Consider the following 14893-nt stretch of genomic DNA (forward strand, 5'->3'; position numbering starts at 1 on the left):
TGTCAGAACCACCAGAACTTCAGTACAAACTGGACTTTGTTCATGAGGATCATTTAGTAAATCTTACTGACCCTCATGATTTAAATATATATTATATAACATCCCTTCTGTAGAATGTTCTGTCCTGTTGGCAGATGATTCCCTTTGAAGATTCGTCAGTAGATTACCCAGAATCCTCTCTGCTGCTGTCTGTGTAGAAGTTGAGCGTCCTCTGGACAAACTCTCGTTGTGTGCTGTTAGCTCGGCTGTCTCCGGGCTGATTTATAAGTTCTGACTCTGACTGTGTATGAAGAACGTTTCCCACCGCGGAGCATGAGAGGAATTCACAGGGCTCTCATTTGGGTCAGAATTGTGGTAAGATGCTAAAAATGGTTCTATTTTCACTCTGAACCGGGCCCGTGCATATTTAAGACGGTCGCAGTCGAGGTTCTGCACCTTCAGACCCTTCAGACGCTGAAGTCTGGAGCTCAGCGTGACGTCGGAGTCGCAGCTGCGTCCTCCAAACCTTTCAGTTATTTTTCACCCAGAATCCCGCGAGTTGAATGTGAGCCAGCCATTGTGCAGCAGCAGAGAGAGTGTGAATGCAGAGGGAAGAATAGAGGCGGTGATGTCATGGTGCTGGTATGTGGACCCCAGAGCTCTACCTTCGATCCCCCTTTCTCAGCCTGGAATTTGACTCCAGAGTTTCCTGAAGTTCTCAGTCGATGACAAAGAGAGAAAGGCGACGCGAGGCCTCGTGGGCGCTGCCAGCAGACTCGGCTGCTCTTTTCCCAGCGACGCTTTAAGACGACTTCAAACAGAATCTCAGTCGGAGGAAGAAAGAGTGGTGGAGGTTTGCGGCGAGGATCAGAGCCAGGAAAAGACCGTTTGACTACAGAGAGTGTAGTCTCCTGTTTCTGTCCTGTTTGTTTCTATGTTCAGGTTCCCTGATGGCAGCAGAGCTCCTCCTCATCACACGCCGCTCAGACTCTGTCAGGATTTATTATTCAGCTCATTCTTGATAAAATATTTCACTCATTTATTGTGATTCAGATACGTCAAACTTTCATTTCTTCAAACTTCCCAAATGTCTCCAGTGTTTCTCTGAGTTGGTTATAAAGTCTTTAAACATCTGGAGACGTCAGAATCAGTTTCAAAGTGATTCAGACGGAGCGACTCGGCGACACCTGACACACGATGGATCAGAATCGTCTGTTCTGAAAGTGAAACTCGCGCCAAAATGCAACCGAGGCTTTTTTTGTGAATGTACCCGAGTCAAACCTTCATGTAAAAGCAGAATTATGATGAAAGAGGCACTTTTAAGATTTACCGTGTTTTTGTTTTAGGTCCAACTCATTTTCAGTGGGAGTGCTACAGGCACCTTTACGATAGCATCAAAATCTGTATTTTTAAAACAGTAAGAAGTCTGGACACAACATGAAACTCTGCTGGTAGCATCACCAGGGTCTCTACACATCAACACCAGCACTGACAACAGTGTTTGTCTACACAGAGTCACTAAAAAGAAAGTTTTTGAACAGCTCATGTTAGCAGCAGCTTGTTCTGCTCGCCGCCGTCCTGCCAGTGGAGAAGAGTCGACCTCAGAATGAGACGTAACCTGGAGGACAGTTCAGGTGGAACTTCTGTCATAATTATGCTTTTACACAAAGGTTTGACTCGGTTACATTCAAGAGTTTCTCTTTAAACTGTCTGTTGACATTATAGTTATATTATATATTATAAAGCCTCTGGGTGGTGTGGAGGAAACAAACTCTACCTCCAGAAAATGAAAGTTGTCGGTGTTCTCGCTGCTGCAGTTCATACGTCACCTTATCTCTGTTACTGTAAGCAGAGGCTTGGTCCGCCGCACCCACAGGCATGCCCGGTCACATGCTGGAGGAGGGGGGAGGAGGAGGAGGAGGAGGGGGAGGAGGGGGAGGAGGAGGAGGGGGAGGGTGTGTAGAGAGTGATGGAGGTTTGTCCATAATGAACAGAGGAACGGGCGTGGAGCTGAACTCACAGCCACCCTGAACAATATGTGTAGAGAGCTGAGTGTTTTCTTCTTCTGTGTTCAGATAGAAACAGGAAGACACACACACACACACACACACACACACACACACACTCCACCCTGAACCACTGATGGTTTCTGCTTTTTAGTTTGAGAAATGATGAAAGTTATTTTTAATTTAAAAGGTTTGAAGTTGTAACTCTTGGTTCAGACGACAGGAAGTTGTTTTCTCTTGTTGAACTACAGATTACGTCTCCTGTGTTTAGATGATGTTTGCTGACATGCAGTTATTTCTGTGTGAATTACAGACACAGTTAATGTAGCTGCAGTCTGCAGGGTCTCAGGTTCAGTGTTTGCCCAAGGACACTTCAACAAGCAGACCGGGGGAATCGAACCAGCAACCTTCTGATAACTAGCTGCTGGTTCTACATGTTGAGGCTCTAATGTTGTAAAACCAAACGCAAAGAACGTCTGAGCCGCGTTTCAAACCTGCAGCTTTTATAGGATTAAGATGTAACGAGCTGCTGCCACCAAACTGTCAGCTGTCTGTCAGCCTCCGTCAGCCTCCGTCAGGTTCCATCAGCCTCCGTCAGCCTCCGTCAGCCTCCGTCAGCATCCATCAGGTTCCATCAGCCTCTGTCAGCCTCCATCAGGTTCCATCAGCCTCCGTCAGCCTCCATCAGGTTCCATCAGCCTCCGTCCGGTTCCATCAGCCTCCATCAGCCTCCGTCAGCCTCCGTCAGCCTCCGTCAGCATCCATCAGGTTCCATCAGCCTCTGTCAGCCTCCATCAGGTTCCATCAGCCTCCGTCAGCCTCCATCAGGTTCCATCAGCCTCCGTCCGGTTCCATCAGCCTCCATCAGCCTCCGTCAGCCTCCGTCAGCATCCATCAGCCTCCGTCAGCCTCCGTCAGGTTCCATCAGCCTCCGTCAGCCTCCGTCAGCCTCCATCAGGTTCCATCAGCCTCCGTCAGCATCCATCAGCCTCCGTCAGCCTCCGTCAGGTTCCATCAGCCTCCGTCAGCCTCCATCAGGTTCCATCAGCCTCCGTCCGGTTCCATCAGCCTCCATCAGCCTCCGTCAGCCTCCGTCAGCATCCATCAGCCTCCGTCAGCCTCCGTCAGGTTCCATCAGCCTCCGTCAGCCTCCGTCAGCCTCCGCTGCTGTCCTGCAGTCTAACAGTCTGAAGTCTCGCCTGCATCATCAGTGTGAGTGAGACGTCAGTCAGCAGCTTCCAGCTGGATCAGCACAGAACATCTGTGGTCCGTTTACAGAACATGACACGGTTCTGATCAGCTCCACCAGGAGGTTCTGTCTTCACCGTGTCCAGTGGTCGGTCGCTTTATTTGTTAGTTGTTTGGTTAAACTGCATCTGAAAGTATTTAGATTCCTGATTCATCACTGCAGCATAAATGTGAAATATTCTTTAATTCCTCAGATGTTAAGATTTGTGTGTGCGCGCACGCATGTGTGTGTGTGTGCGCGCGCGCGTGTGTGTGTGCGTGCGTGCGTGTGTGTGTGCGTGCCCGTGCCCGTGCGTGTGTGTGTGTAACCTGACCATGACTGGTGTCAGAGGAAGGGGAGGGTGGGGGTGTGTTGTGTTGACGGAGGCTCTCGAGGCGTGGAGCAGCTCTCAGGAACAAAGCCTGGACTCTGGGCCTCTGCTGCACTTCCTGTCCGACACCATTGTTCCTCGGACCAGGAGGCCGAAGCTTTGTGTCGGCTCAGAACCCCCCCACCCCCCCGGACCTCCTGAAGGAAACCACAAACCCGCCTCTGATGTGGTCCAACTGTGACCTCTTCTCACTTTCTGCTGACCCGTGGAGACGTCCTGCTGCTCTGATCCGCCGGGCTCACTCAGAACTTCTCCACGCGTGTCAGGATCATGTAATGACTTCTGATGTAGCGCCATCGTCACGTCGACTGAACGAGTCCAGTTCAGGTCCAAATAAATCAGCTGCGTGAAAAGCTTCAGAACAGTTTCCATCATCACAGTGACGAGGAAACTGTAACGATCGGTCCATTCATAGATCAGAACACCGAAGGAAAAGATTCACCAAGTGTTCTGATAATCAATCAGTCGTTTTCTTCAGGTTCCAGCCGCTCTCTCATCAGAACCATTGGACCCATCGGGTCAGAATGATGGTACACTGAACATCTTTCAGTTTGAGACTTTCTGTTCTGAAGACTTCATGTAGAGCCTCTGGTTGAATGATGGACCCGACCTGCTGCTCTGTCGTCCGCTCATTTATCAGCAGGCTGATAACACGGACGCCACACGCAGCAGAGCCGATAACAGCAGCCTCACTGCTCCGTCACCGCCTGCACACCGAGAGACTCACAACACACACCGGGAGACTCACAACACACACCGAGAGACTCACAACACACAGCGGGAGACTCACAACACACACCGAGAGACTCACAACACACACCGAGAGACTCACAACACACACCGAGAGACTCACAACACACCGGGAGACTCACAACACACAGCAGCAGACTCACAACACACACCGGGAGACTCACAACACACACCGAGAGACTCACAACACACACCGGGAGACTCACAACACACAGCAGGAGACTCACAACACACACCGAGAGACTCACAACACACCAAGAGACTCACAACACACAGCGGCAGACTCACAACACACACCGAGAGACTCACAACACACCAAGAGACTCACAACACACACCGGGAGACTCACAACACACACCGGGAGACTCACAACACACACCGAGAGACTCACAACACACACCGGGAGACTCACAACACACACCGGGAGACTCACAACACACACCGGGAGACTCACAACACAGCGGCAGACTCACAACACACAGCAGCAGACTCACAACACACACCGAGAGACTCGCAACACACACGGAGAGACTCACAACACACAGCAGCAGACTCACAACACACAGCAGCAGACTCACAACACACACCGGGAGACTCACAACACACAGCAGCAGACTCACAACAGGATGACCTGGTTCCTTCTTCTGTATTTTAATACATGCAAACACATTCCTGCTGAAAACCAACAACACTCAGCATTTACACAACAGCAGCTCGTTCTCTGAAGAGACGATCACAGTATCAGTAATTCATATTGATCATTGCAAATAATAGATATTTACATTGATCATTGAATTTATTAATGTGAAGTTACAGTCACAACACAACAGTTAAACTGATGGTTTAGTGTGAAAATGTCAGAAGGTAAAAAATGTCTCGATCATGTTTCTGAACATTAAAGACACAAACAACACACAGTTTCACGTAACGTCTCTGTATCTGAGTTTCTTCTTCTTCAGTGGGAACATGCAGAGAGACTGAGCCGGGTAACTTCAGCTCCACCCTGACGGCGTCTAAGACGACTGTCAGAGCCTGACGCTGGTCCTGGAGGGATGTCAGCGTCTCTACCTGCTCTCAGATCAGCTGCCTGCTGAATACAACCTGTCCTCACTTTAAAGGAACATTCCCCCTCAAGCTGAGGAGAAGTTTCATAGTCCACGAAACAATTCTGTACACACGGGTCAGTGTACCTGGGTTAAAGGTGTGTGTGTGTGTGTGTGTGCGTGTGTGTGTGTGTGTGTGAGTGAGACGCTCCTCCCGTCAGTATTTACTACCAGAGGTCACTGGAGGTCAAAGGTCAGTCAGCAGGGGATGATGGGAAAAGAGATCCTAGACTTTGGATGCAGTCTCAGCGTCCAGACCAGCAGACAGCACCTCCTCTGATCAGCCTTTAAACATGGCCGCCCTGCCCCCCCCCCAACATTAACCTCCACCCGCTCCACCCTCGGCCTCCAACAGCAGAGCCGTTTGAAGTGTTTGAGGCGGGGAGCTCAGCGGGCTCTGCCTCTGGGGATCACAGCGCTGCTTTGATAATGACCTGGATCTTTTATAATTAATCAGCACGAGACAGAATGTAGAGGCCGACACACAGGGAGGGAAAACTGTCTCATTAAAACTGCTCACAACACGAGAAGACACAAACACGGCAGCCGAGCGCCGTCTTCACTTCCTGTCCATCACCTGTCCAGCTTCAGTTTAAAGGGACAGTTCACCCAGAAATGAAACTTCAGTCATCATCTGCTCACAGGTGTGTGTAATCATGAGCATGAGGGTGAGCAGATGATGACTGAAGTTTCATTTGTGGGTGAATTGTTCCTTTCATTTGTAACTGCTGGAAATGAATGTAAAATCATCCTTAACATTTATATCAGTGTCGTAGAAATAAGGAGGTGATCCTGTTGTTCTGAGGTTCCTTTATTGAATCCTTCACTGGGGAAGTTTTACAGCTCGGTGCGTCTTTATTGAAGACGTAGAGTCGGACTGAAGCAGACGAACAGGAGACTTTACTGTTTGATATCTAACATCCACTCAGTATTTGTTCTGTGCAAACTGATAAAACTCGTCTGTATTTGCATCTGTGTGATGGAGCTCCAGTTTGGCGTCGGGTCCAGACTCGGGTTGTTGTTGGAGCGTCTCTTGTCTCGCTGCAGTTCATTTTGTCCAAACACGAGTGTGAGCTGGAGGACAGGCTGAAGAGACGGACCTCCGCTGTCGTCTTCATCCTAGAGAGACGATAAGATGAAGCTCGCCGTCGCGTCTCTGCGCTAACGTCACCGTCCTCATTCAGTCAGCAGATAAGAGACGGACGTGTCCCACTCCTGCTCTGGACAAACACTTCCACAGCTTCCTGTGTTCCTGTGCCAGGCTCTCTCTGAAGGCCGGGGGGGAGGAGGAGGAGGAGGAGGGGAGGGAGGAGGGAGGAGGGGGGGAGGGGGGAGGAGGGAGGAGGCTGCTGATTGGTGCCCATGTTTTCCTCCGAGAGCGACTCAAACAGACCTGCTGCACCAGACAAAGCCACGATCACAGAGTTAAAGAGGAGGCTGCAGCGACACATCACGCTCGTTCATCACGTCATCTGATCCTGTTCCCACAGCAGGTCAGGAATAAAAGCTGTCGCACAGAGTTCTGATCCAACTGAAGGTCCAGAGGTCAAAGATTATCTCTTCATGATCATATGAAACAGACAAAAGCAGAAAATCAGACACTAAAGTGTTTGGGGATTAAGTTTCGGTCAGGTTGATTCTCACTGTGTTTGTACACTGGGAGGAAGCTGCTGGGAATGTAGAGAAGCTGATTGGACGAACCATCCGTCTCTTAGCATCGATCACCAACCAGAACATCTTTTCCATCAAGAAAAACCTTCTGTGCCGTTCTGAGCCCGTCTTTGATGTAGTGATGTCGCCTGGTTCTTATAAACGTTGCCGTGCCAACACCCAAGCGGACCTGTTCAGGGCCCGTCGTTGTTTACGAGCTAGCCGTCTGTTCTCGTCCGTAACTAACCCCCGTTTCCTCAAAGGACGCTATTATTCCGATCATCTGCTGATGGTCCACAGGCGTGTGAAGCTCTGTGAGATTACAGATTACAGATAATCCGTCTGTACCAGAACTCGAGGGGCCACTGCAGAACTTTAACAAGACAATAATGTGGAGGTGTCCACATACTTTTGGCCGCATACTGTCGGTTGAGATGATGAAGTTTATATTTAGAGCTGTAATCTGCAGGATTTGAACTCTGCTGTGTTTCAGGAACACTTTCCGACTCTGTGACTGGAGTCTGTTGTGGTTTGTGTTCGGAGCTCGGCCAGTTTTCATGAAGGGAAACGTATATTTAGTTCTGCTCGGGCTGCTCGGCACCACAACGAGAGGAGTGAAGCTGCTGGATCGTTCTGTCTGAGTCCGTCCGCACGAAGAGACGCCTTATCACACATCTGATACTCACATGGCTAATTTTAGTCAACAGATTTTTACTACAGATTTTCCACGAGCCTGATCCCAATGAGACCTCGCAAATCTGTCGAGTCCTGCAGGTCCTCCTCCTCTCCTCCTCCTCCTCCTCCTCCTCCTCCTCCTCCTCCTCCTCCTCCTCCTCCTCCTCCTCCACCTCCTCCTCCTCCACATCCTGCTGCATTATTGTGGGAGCAGATTCACGGGACGTTAAACTTTCTGCTGAAATTATAAAACGACTTGTGTAAATGTAGGAGCTGTGCTGCGGCCTCTCCGCCTCGCTCCATAAACACAATCAAAAATAACTTGGAACAAATGTGCAGCACATGATGATGATGATGAAGATGATGAAGATGGACACAGTGTTCACATCGACCATAGACGGCTGACAGTTTGGTATCAGATTGGTCTTTTTACTCACAGGAGAAGCTTTAACTCTATCAGATGTTTTACTGAATGTCAGGAACATCCTCCCACACTCAACTTGTTATAAACCGGGTCAGTACTGGTTCAGCTGGTCTGCAGATGTACTGGACTGTAGCCGTGACTGTCATGATTCAGATTCTGGTCTTTGTGACTCCCATCTCAGAGTCAGTGACCGTGGCATTATAATGACATGCTGATTAGACCGAGGCCGGGCCACCACTGTACCGAACAGAGCTCCGACTGTCAGAGAGGCTGCACAGGTCAAGAGGGCTGAACGCCACGACATGCCAGAGAGCGGAGTCAGAACCAGGCCGGAGGAGGAGGAGGAGCTACGAGACTGTGGAGGGACGGGGAAGAAGCTGGAAGTCCTTAATGAGTTTGATCCTTCAGGATCGTAGCAGGTCCGTCCTCTGACCCGGTCGAGGGAGGAAAACACTAATGTAAGACCGGGTGGATAAAGTCTGCAAGTCTCAGCAGACCCAGATTTCCTCCAGTGATACCAGAGAGGATGTGATGGAGACAGGTCTGTGTAAAGATGTGATGGAGACAGGTCTGTGTAGAGACGTGATGGAGACAGGTCTGTGTAAAGACGTGATGGAGACAGGTCTGTGTAAAGACGTGATGGAGACAGGTCTGTGTAAAGATGTGATGGAGACAGGTCTGTGATGGAGATGGAGACAGGTCTGTGACGGAGACAGGTCTGTGACGGAGACAGGTCTGTGTAAAGACGTGATGGAGACAGGTCTGTGTAAAGATGTGATGGAGACAGGTCTGTGTAAAGACGTGATGGAGACAGGTCTGTGTAGAGACGTGATGGAGACAGGTCTGTGTAAAGATGTGATGGAGACAGGTCTGTGATGGAGATGGAGACAGGTCTGTGACGGAGACAGGTCTGTGTAAAGACGTGATGGAGACAGGTCTGTGTAAAGACGTGATGGAGACAGGTCTGTGTAAAGATGTGATGGAGACAGGTCTGTGTAAAGACGTGATGGAGACAGGTCTGTGATGGAGATGGAGACAGGTCTGTGATGGTGACACGTCTGTGTAAAGATGGAGACAGGTCTGTGTAAAGATGGAGACAGGTCTGTGTAAAGACGTGATGGAGACAGGTCTGTGTAAAGATGTGATGGAGACAGGTCTGTGTAAAGACGTGATGGAGACAGGTCTGTGTAGAGACGTGATGGAGACAGGTCTGTGTAAAGACGTGATGGAGACAGGTCTGTGTAGAGACGTGATGGAGACAGGTCTGTGTAGAGACGTGATGGAGACAGGTCTGTGTAAAGACGTGATGGAGACAGGTCTGTGTAAAGACGTGATGGAGACAGGTCTGTGTAGAGACGTGATGGAGACAGGTCTGTGTAGAGACGTGATGGAGACAGGTCTGTGATGGAGATGGAGACAGGTCTGTGATGGAGACAGGTCTGTGTAAAGATGTGATGGAGACAGGTCTGTGTAAAGATGTGATGGAGACAGGTCTGAGATGGAGACAGGTCTGTGATGGAGACAGGTCTGTGATGGAGATGGAGACAGGTCTGTGATGGAGACAGGTCTGTGATGGAGACAGGTCTGTAATGGAGATGGAGACAGGTCTGTGATGGAGACAGGTCTGTGATGGAGACAGGTCTGTGATGGAGACAGGTCTGTGTAAAGATGGAGACAGGTCTGTGATGGAACAACAGTCTGATGTGCTGTTGTTTTGTTGTTTGTCCAGCCTGAGTCTCATTTTGTCCACTTCCTCCTCCTGTGAGCAGACATTAGCCAGGAGCAGCCTTAGACATGATGGAGTAGTGCAGCTCTTGTCCCGGGTGTCTTCCTCCTCGGAGCCGTCCAGCCGGTCAGGATGGTTGAAGGCTGGCTGTGATGTCTCAGAGTCCACTGCTGTGATCGTGTTGTCTGATGCTGATAATGTTGCATACAGACACTAAATATCTCTGGAAAGCTGCATGATGGAGACAAACTCCCCAGCAGGATCTTTATATTACGTTATAAATCTGTTAAATGTCTTTTGTGATACCCTTTTCACCCTCATGGGGGGCACCTGGAGGACCTGGAGGACCTGGAGGACCTGGTCCACACGCTGCAGGTCTCCCGTCACCATCACATGTTAATATTCTGTGTTTTGTTGTGTGTTTTCAGAGTTGCTGGGCTCCACCAAGAGACTGAATGTGAACTACCAGGACTCGGATGGGTGAGTGATGAAGTCAGACTGTTTCTGATCCCTCTGCTGCTGTAAAACTGTTTCCACCTCGCTGTAACTCTGCAGCTGATCTCAGACCTGTCGGCTCGCTGTGGAGCTGTTGGCTGACTCAGCACTTCCAGTGAGGTGGCGTGGTTTCAGCCTCCTTCTTGTTTGTTTTCTAGTTTTATTTAATTTGGATGTTTCCCTGCAGTGTGCTGGTGCTCTGTGAGTTGATAAGAAGCTGTTTGAAGAAGATTAAGAGTGAGCCAGAATTATCAAAGCCTTATTTGTTGGTATCACACGGATCATTTGGGGTGAATCTGATCCGATTTGATTTCTCTGCCTCTGTTTGAACCCGGAGCCTCTGATGGTGTTAAATTCCCCCTCGCAGCTCATTAGCCTGGGAGCAGAAACAGATGAAGAAAGTTTCTCCTCATCAATATTTCTCTTTGTTCAAACTTTTTATTATCCTCTGTGTAACATCCGACTGCTGTTTCCTCTCGCCGCCTCCCTCCAGACTGCGAGGTGTCTCGTCTGTTCAGACACTGGCTGCATGTTTTATCTCCTGGATATTTGAAATATGTGTGAACTGTGGTTCAGACCTTCATGTTCTCCTCTGGATGAGCTGTGATAACTGTGGTGATTCCCTGACCTCTCATCAGGGCAACACTTTAATACTTTTATGATGAAAGACCTGCAGGACTAAAGATATTCTCACCAGCCTCAGCTGGACTGAGCATTAGCTATGTGTTAGCATGCTAACATGCTACTATAAGATGGTGACAGCAGTCCACAGTGCTGGATGGCTGTTCAGAATTTGTTCTGTATGAAAGAAACCCGTCCATCTCTGAGACAAACAGACTCCATGTTTCTACTCACAGACAGAAAGAAGTTCATGTAGAACATTTGCTGAATGAACAAGAAGGTCCAAATAATGCAGAATGAGTCAGAGACAGAGTTTCACAGAGTTTATAAAGTGTCTCCAACTCAACAACTCACTAAACTGACACATTTGTTAAGGGAGTCTGGGGACTTTCTCCACGGGGACAAAGAAGTCGCCTATATTGTTCCTGTTTAGTGTCTTTGTAACATGTGACATGTTCAGATCAATAACGTGTTTCTTCTTTCATTGTGGTCGACATCAAACACACTGACGTCACATCGAATCAAACATTTTCCTCCGACGTGAATAGAAGAGTTAAAAACTTAAAACTATCAGGATTTTCTACATTTTATAGCTGATCTGAGTCGTTTCTGTGGATTTGAGGTTTTCAAGTGAAGACTTGAACGTCGTCACCAAAGAAAAAAACTTCCTCAACAATCCTCATTAGGAATAAAGTTTAAATATGTTTGAATATAATATAATATATTGATATATTGGATCAAAGAAGTTTGTCTCTATATTAAATCACCTTTCTTTGATTGGCAGACTTTTGAAACGAGGTCGGTCTTCGTTCAGTACGTTTTGACTTTTGGAGTTGTTATAACTTTTTGGTTCACACGAGTCAGAAACACAAGAAGATGCACACTGACCAGACCAACAGTGAAGGTTGCCACAGACGTGTACTGAGTGTCTCTGTGCTCGTCAGTCTGTGATTTAATGATCTTCTGCTGAAACAACTCGAAGCTTTCAGCTCTGAGTCAACACGTCGACGAACAAAAGCTCAAAGAGACGACGAGCCGTAAAACACTCGAGTCAGAGACGATGTGGAGCAGCGCTGCAGTCCTGAGACATCGTCAAGTGTTGGAGCCCTTTGTTGGCCCCTCAGAGGGCAGCGGGGTCTCCAGCGGGGTCAGAGGTCAGGCAGAGGAGGGCCGGACCGCCACCCATTACAGAGACTGTTTACAAAGAGCCCGGACGACTTAATGCAGCTCTGACAGCTGAGAGACGAGACGGAGGGACTGAAAGTTCACACAGAGCAACATGGAGACAAATGTTGATCAGCGTTTCGTCCTCGACTAAAAGAAAATATTCACATTCAGCAAACTGACACCAGAGAATGTCACATGATTCATGTTTCATCAGAACAGTCAGCCATTGATTTAATAGTTGGCAAATAATCGATCGATCGATGGAGGTTTATATCAGAAACATTAGCAACACTTTGTGTTCTCAGGCAGGGAACTCAGTTAGGAACAACATTAGTGTGTGTGCGTGTGTGCGTGTGTGTGTGTGTGTGTGTGTGTGTGTGTGTGTGTGTGTGTGTGTGTTGGGGCTAATAGCCTCCACAGGGACGCGGGACTCAGGCAGGAAAAGGTTTTTCATTATTCATCAGCGCCGCTGGCGGCTCGCCGGGTGAAGCTCCGCCTCCAGCAGTAATCACAACGCTGCATCTAAACACAACATGCCAACACAACTTCCCACAATCCTCCAGTGTTTCGTCGGCACGTCAGCGGCTTCATTTGTTGATGTGGGATGGTGTTTACACTCGGCCACTCAGTTTTCTCACGAGTTCATTTCTTCTTCTGGTTTCTCGTCGTCTGTTCGGGAGCTTCAGTGACTCGGCTGAAAACCTGAAGAAGCTTCGAGTCGTAACGTGTGAGGAGTGAAGTTTCCACCAGCTCAGTCTGCTGACACGCCGTCACAGGAGGAGCTGAAGCTGCAGGCCGTTAATGAGTAAATGATTCATCAATTAAAACAGTAGTTAATAAGTTAATACACTGATCAATTCAGCTCCAGTTCAGATACCAATCACTCCCTCACTGACCGTCTGATTAATATTAACATCTAAAACAAAAAGAGTTTTAAAAACAAATCATAAAAACAGAATCTGATTCAGATCAATAGATTATTTATTGTCACATCTCAGATTAGGGGGTCAGTCGGGTCGACCCGGTTCTCTTTGTTATCACTGATGAAGTAAAGCAACACGAAAGAACTTTGAAATTTGGCTTTTTGAAGAAAAACCTGTAAAAATCAGTAAATATGACTTTATTATCTGAGCCCAGCTGCAGCTCTGTGTCTGGTTCTGTTGGTCCAGCCGCAGCTCTGTGTCTGGTTCTGCTGGTCCAGCTGCAGCTCTGTGGCTGGTTCTGCTGGTCCAGCTGCAGCTCTGTGTCTGGTTCTGCTGGTCCAGCTGCAGCTCTGTGTCTGGTTCTGCTGGTCCAGCCGCAGCTCTGTGGCTGGTTCTGCTGGTCCAGCTGCAGCTCTGTGTCTGGTTCTGCTGGTCCAGCTGCAGCTCTGTGTCTGGTTCTGCTGGTCCAGCTGCAGCTCTGTGGCTGGTTCTGCTGGTCCAGCTGCAGCTCTGTGTCTGGTTCTGCTGGTCCAGCTGCAGCTCTGTGTCTGGTTCTGCTGGTCCAGCCGCAGCTCTGTGTCTGGTTCTGCTGGTCCAGCCGCAGCTCTGTGGCTGGTTCTGCTGGTCCGGCCGCAGCTCTGTGGCTGGTTCTGCTGGTCCACATGCCTGAGTGGACCCGTGCCAGCCACAGGTTCTGTCTGTGGGGCTGAGGTTCAGCCTGCAGGTCCTGCAGAGCTGGTTCAGGCTGACAGTCGGGTCTCTGTTTGTGGACGTCTGGTCACAGATATTATTCAGTTTCAGTTTCAGTGTCGGTCGTTTCAGGAACTTCAGCATCAGTTTGCTGCCTTTTCATTCTGTTTGTGTAAAAACTGGTTGATGTCTTAAATCCAGCAGAGAGAAACTGATGTGTGCTGCGATCAGTGGAGTCCTTGTGAGACAGGAAGTGTTGAATAATAAGACTTCACACACTCGTACTCCATAAATATCTGATCTCGCCGTGTTTGATCCACATGCAGATCAAAGTTTTCTGTCATTAAAACAACAAATTAATGCAGAAACTTCGTCAGAGCTCCAGTTGATTTATTCATCTGATCGTTAAACTCTGGAGGAGATGTCGTCTTTTGTCGAGCATGTTGTCGACAGAGAGAGCAGCACCAGCCAGAGAAGAAGAAGAAGGAGACAGAGAAGAAGCAGCACCAGCCAGAGAAGAAGAAGGAGACAGAGAAGAAGCAGCAGCAGTAATGAAACATCCAGCTCGTCTCTAGAACTCCCGACAGTAGCTGACATACTTTCCTCCTGGCTCACCGTGTTCCTCCTGCAGCCCCTCCCCCTCCAGGTGTATCTCACCTGCACTCTGTTATTACCTTTGATGTGATTGGATGGAAAGTTTGATTCTGTGGAGAGACAGGAAGTGACCCAACAACTGTGACCTCAGGCATAAATCAGAGTTATTAAGGGCGTGTGAGTGTTTGAGCAGGTCGTCACTCATCACCCAGCGTGTGTGTGTGTGTGTGTGTGTGTGTGTGTGTGTGTGTTTGAGCTGGTCTCCTGTTGGCTCGCTGTGTGGACGGGTCTCCATGGCGAGGCGGGCTGGAATGACTCTGTGTGAACCGGCGCTGGTCTTTTGTCCGGCGGGCCGAGCCGAGCCGTCACACGTCTGAGGAGGACGAGACTCTTCGGGCCAACTGGCTCCTGAGAGTCTTCGTTTAAAATGCTCTCAGATTCTCATGAGGAGATCACAGAACCACAGAATCA

The 14893-nt window shown here is 48.9% G+C and overlaps 1 protein-coding gene across 6 annotated transcripts in view; it reads left to right on the forward strand.

Annotated features, from left to right (window-relative positions):
- The window catches only part of LOC119013804 (caskin-2-like), a 43552-nt gene that overhangs the window by 6612 nt on the left and 22047 nt on the right, over window positions 1–14893 (forward strand). For 5 of the 6 annotated variants that reach the window (XM_037088648.1, XM_037088649.1, XM_037088651.1 and 2 more), the window contains exon 2: window positions 10361–10412. In XM_037088648.1, coding sequence (XP_036944543.1) covers window positions 10361–10412 — 52 coding nt within the window. Of the gene's footprint in view, window positions 1–5317; window positions 5535–10360; window positions 10413–14893 lie in introns of those variants that run through there. The other variant, XM_037088653.1, reaches the window with a different exon arrangement.

Source organism: Acanthopagrus latus, chromosome 23 (genome assembly GCF_904848185.1).
Source record: "Acanthopagrus latus isolate v.2019 chromosome 23, fAcaLat1.1, whole genome shotgun sequence".
Classification (NCBI taxonomy): domain Eukaryota; kingdom Metazoa; phylum Chordata; class Actinopteri; order Spariformes; family Sparidae; genus Acanthopagrus; species Acanthopagrus latus.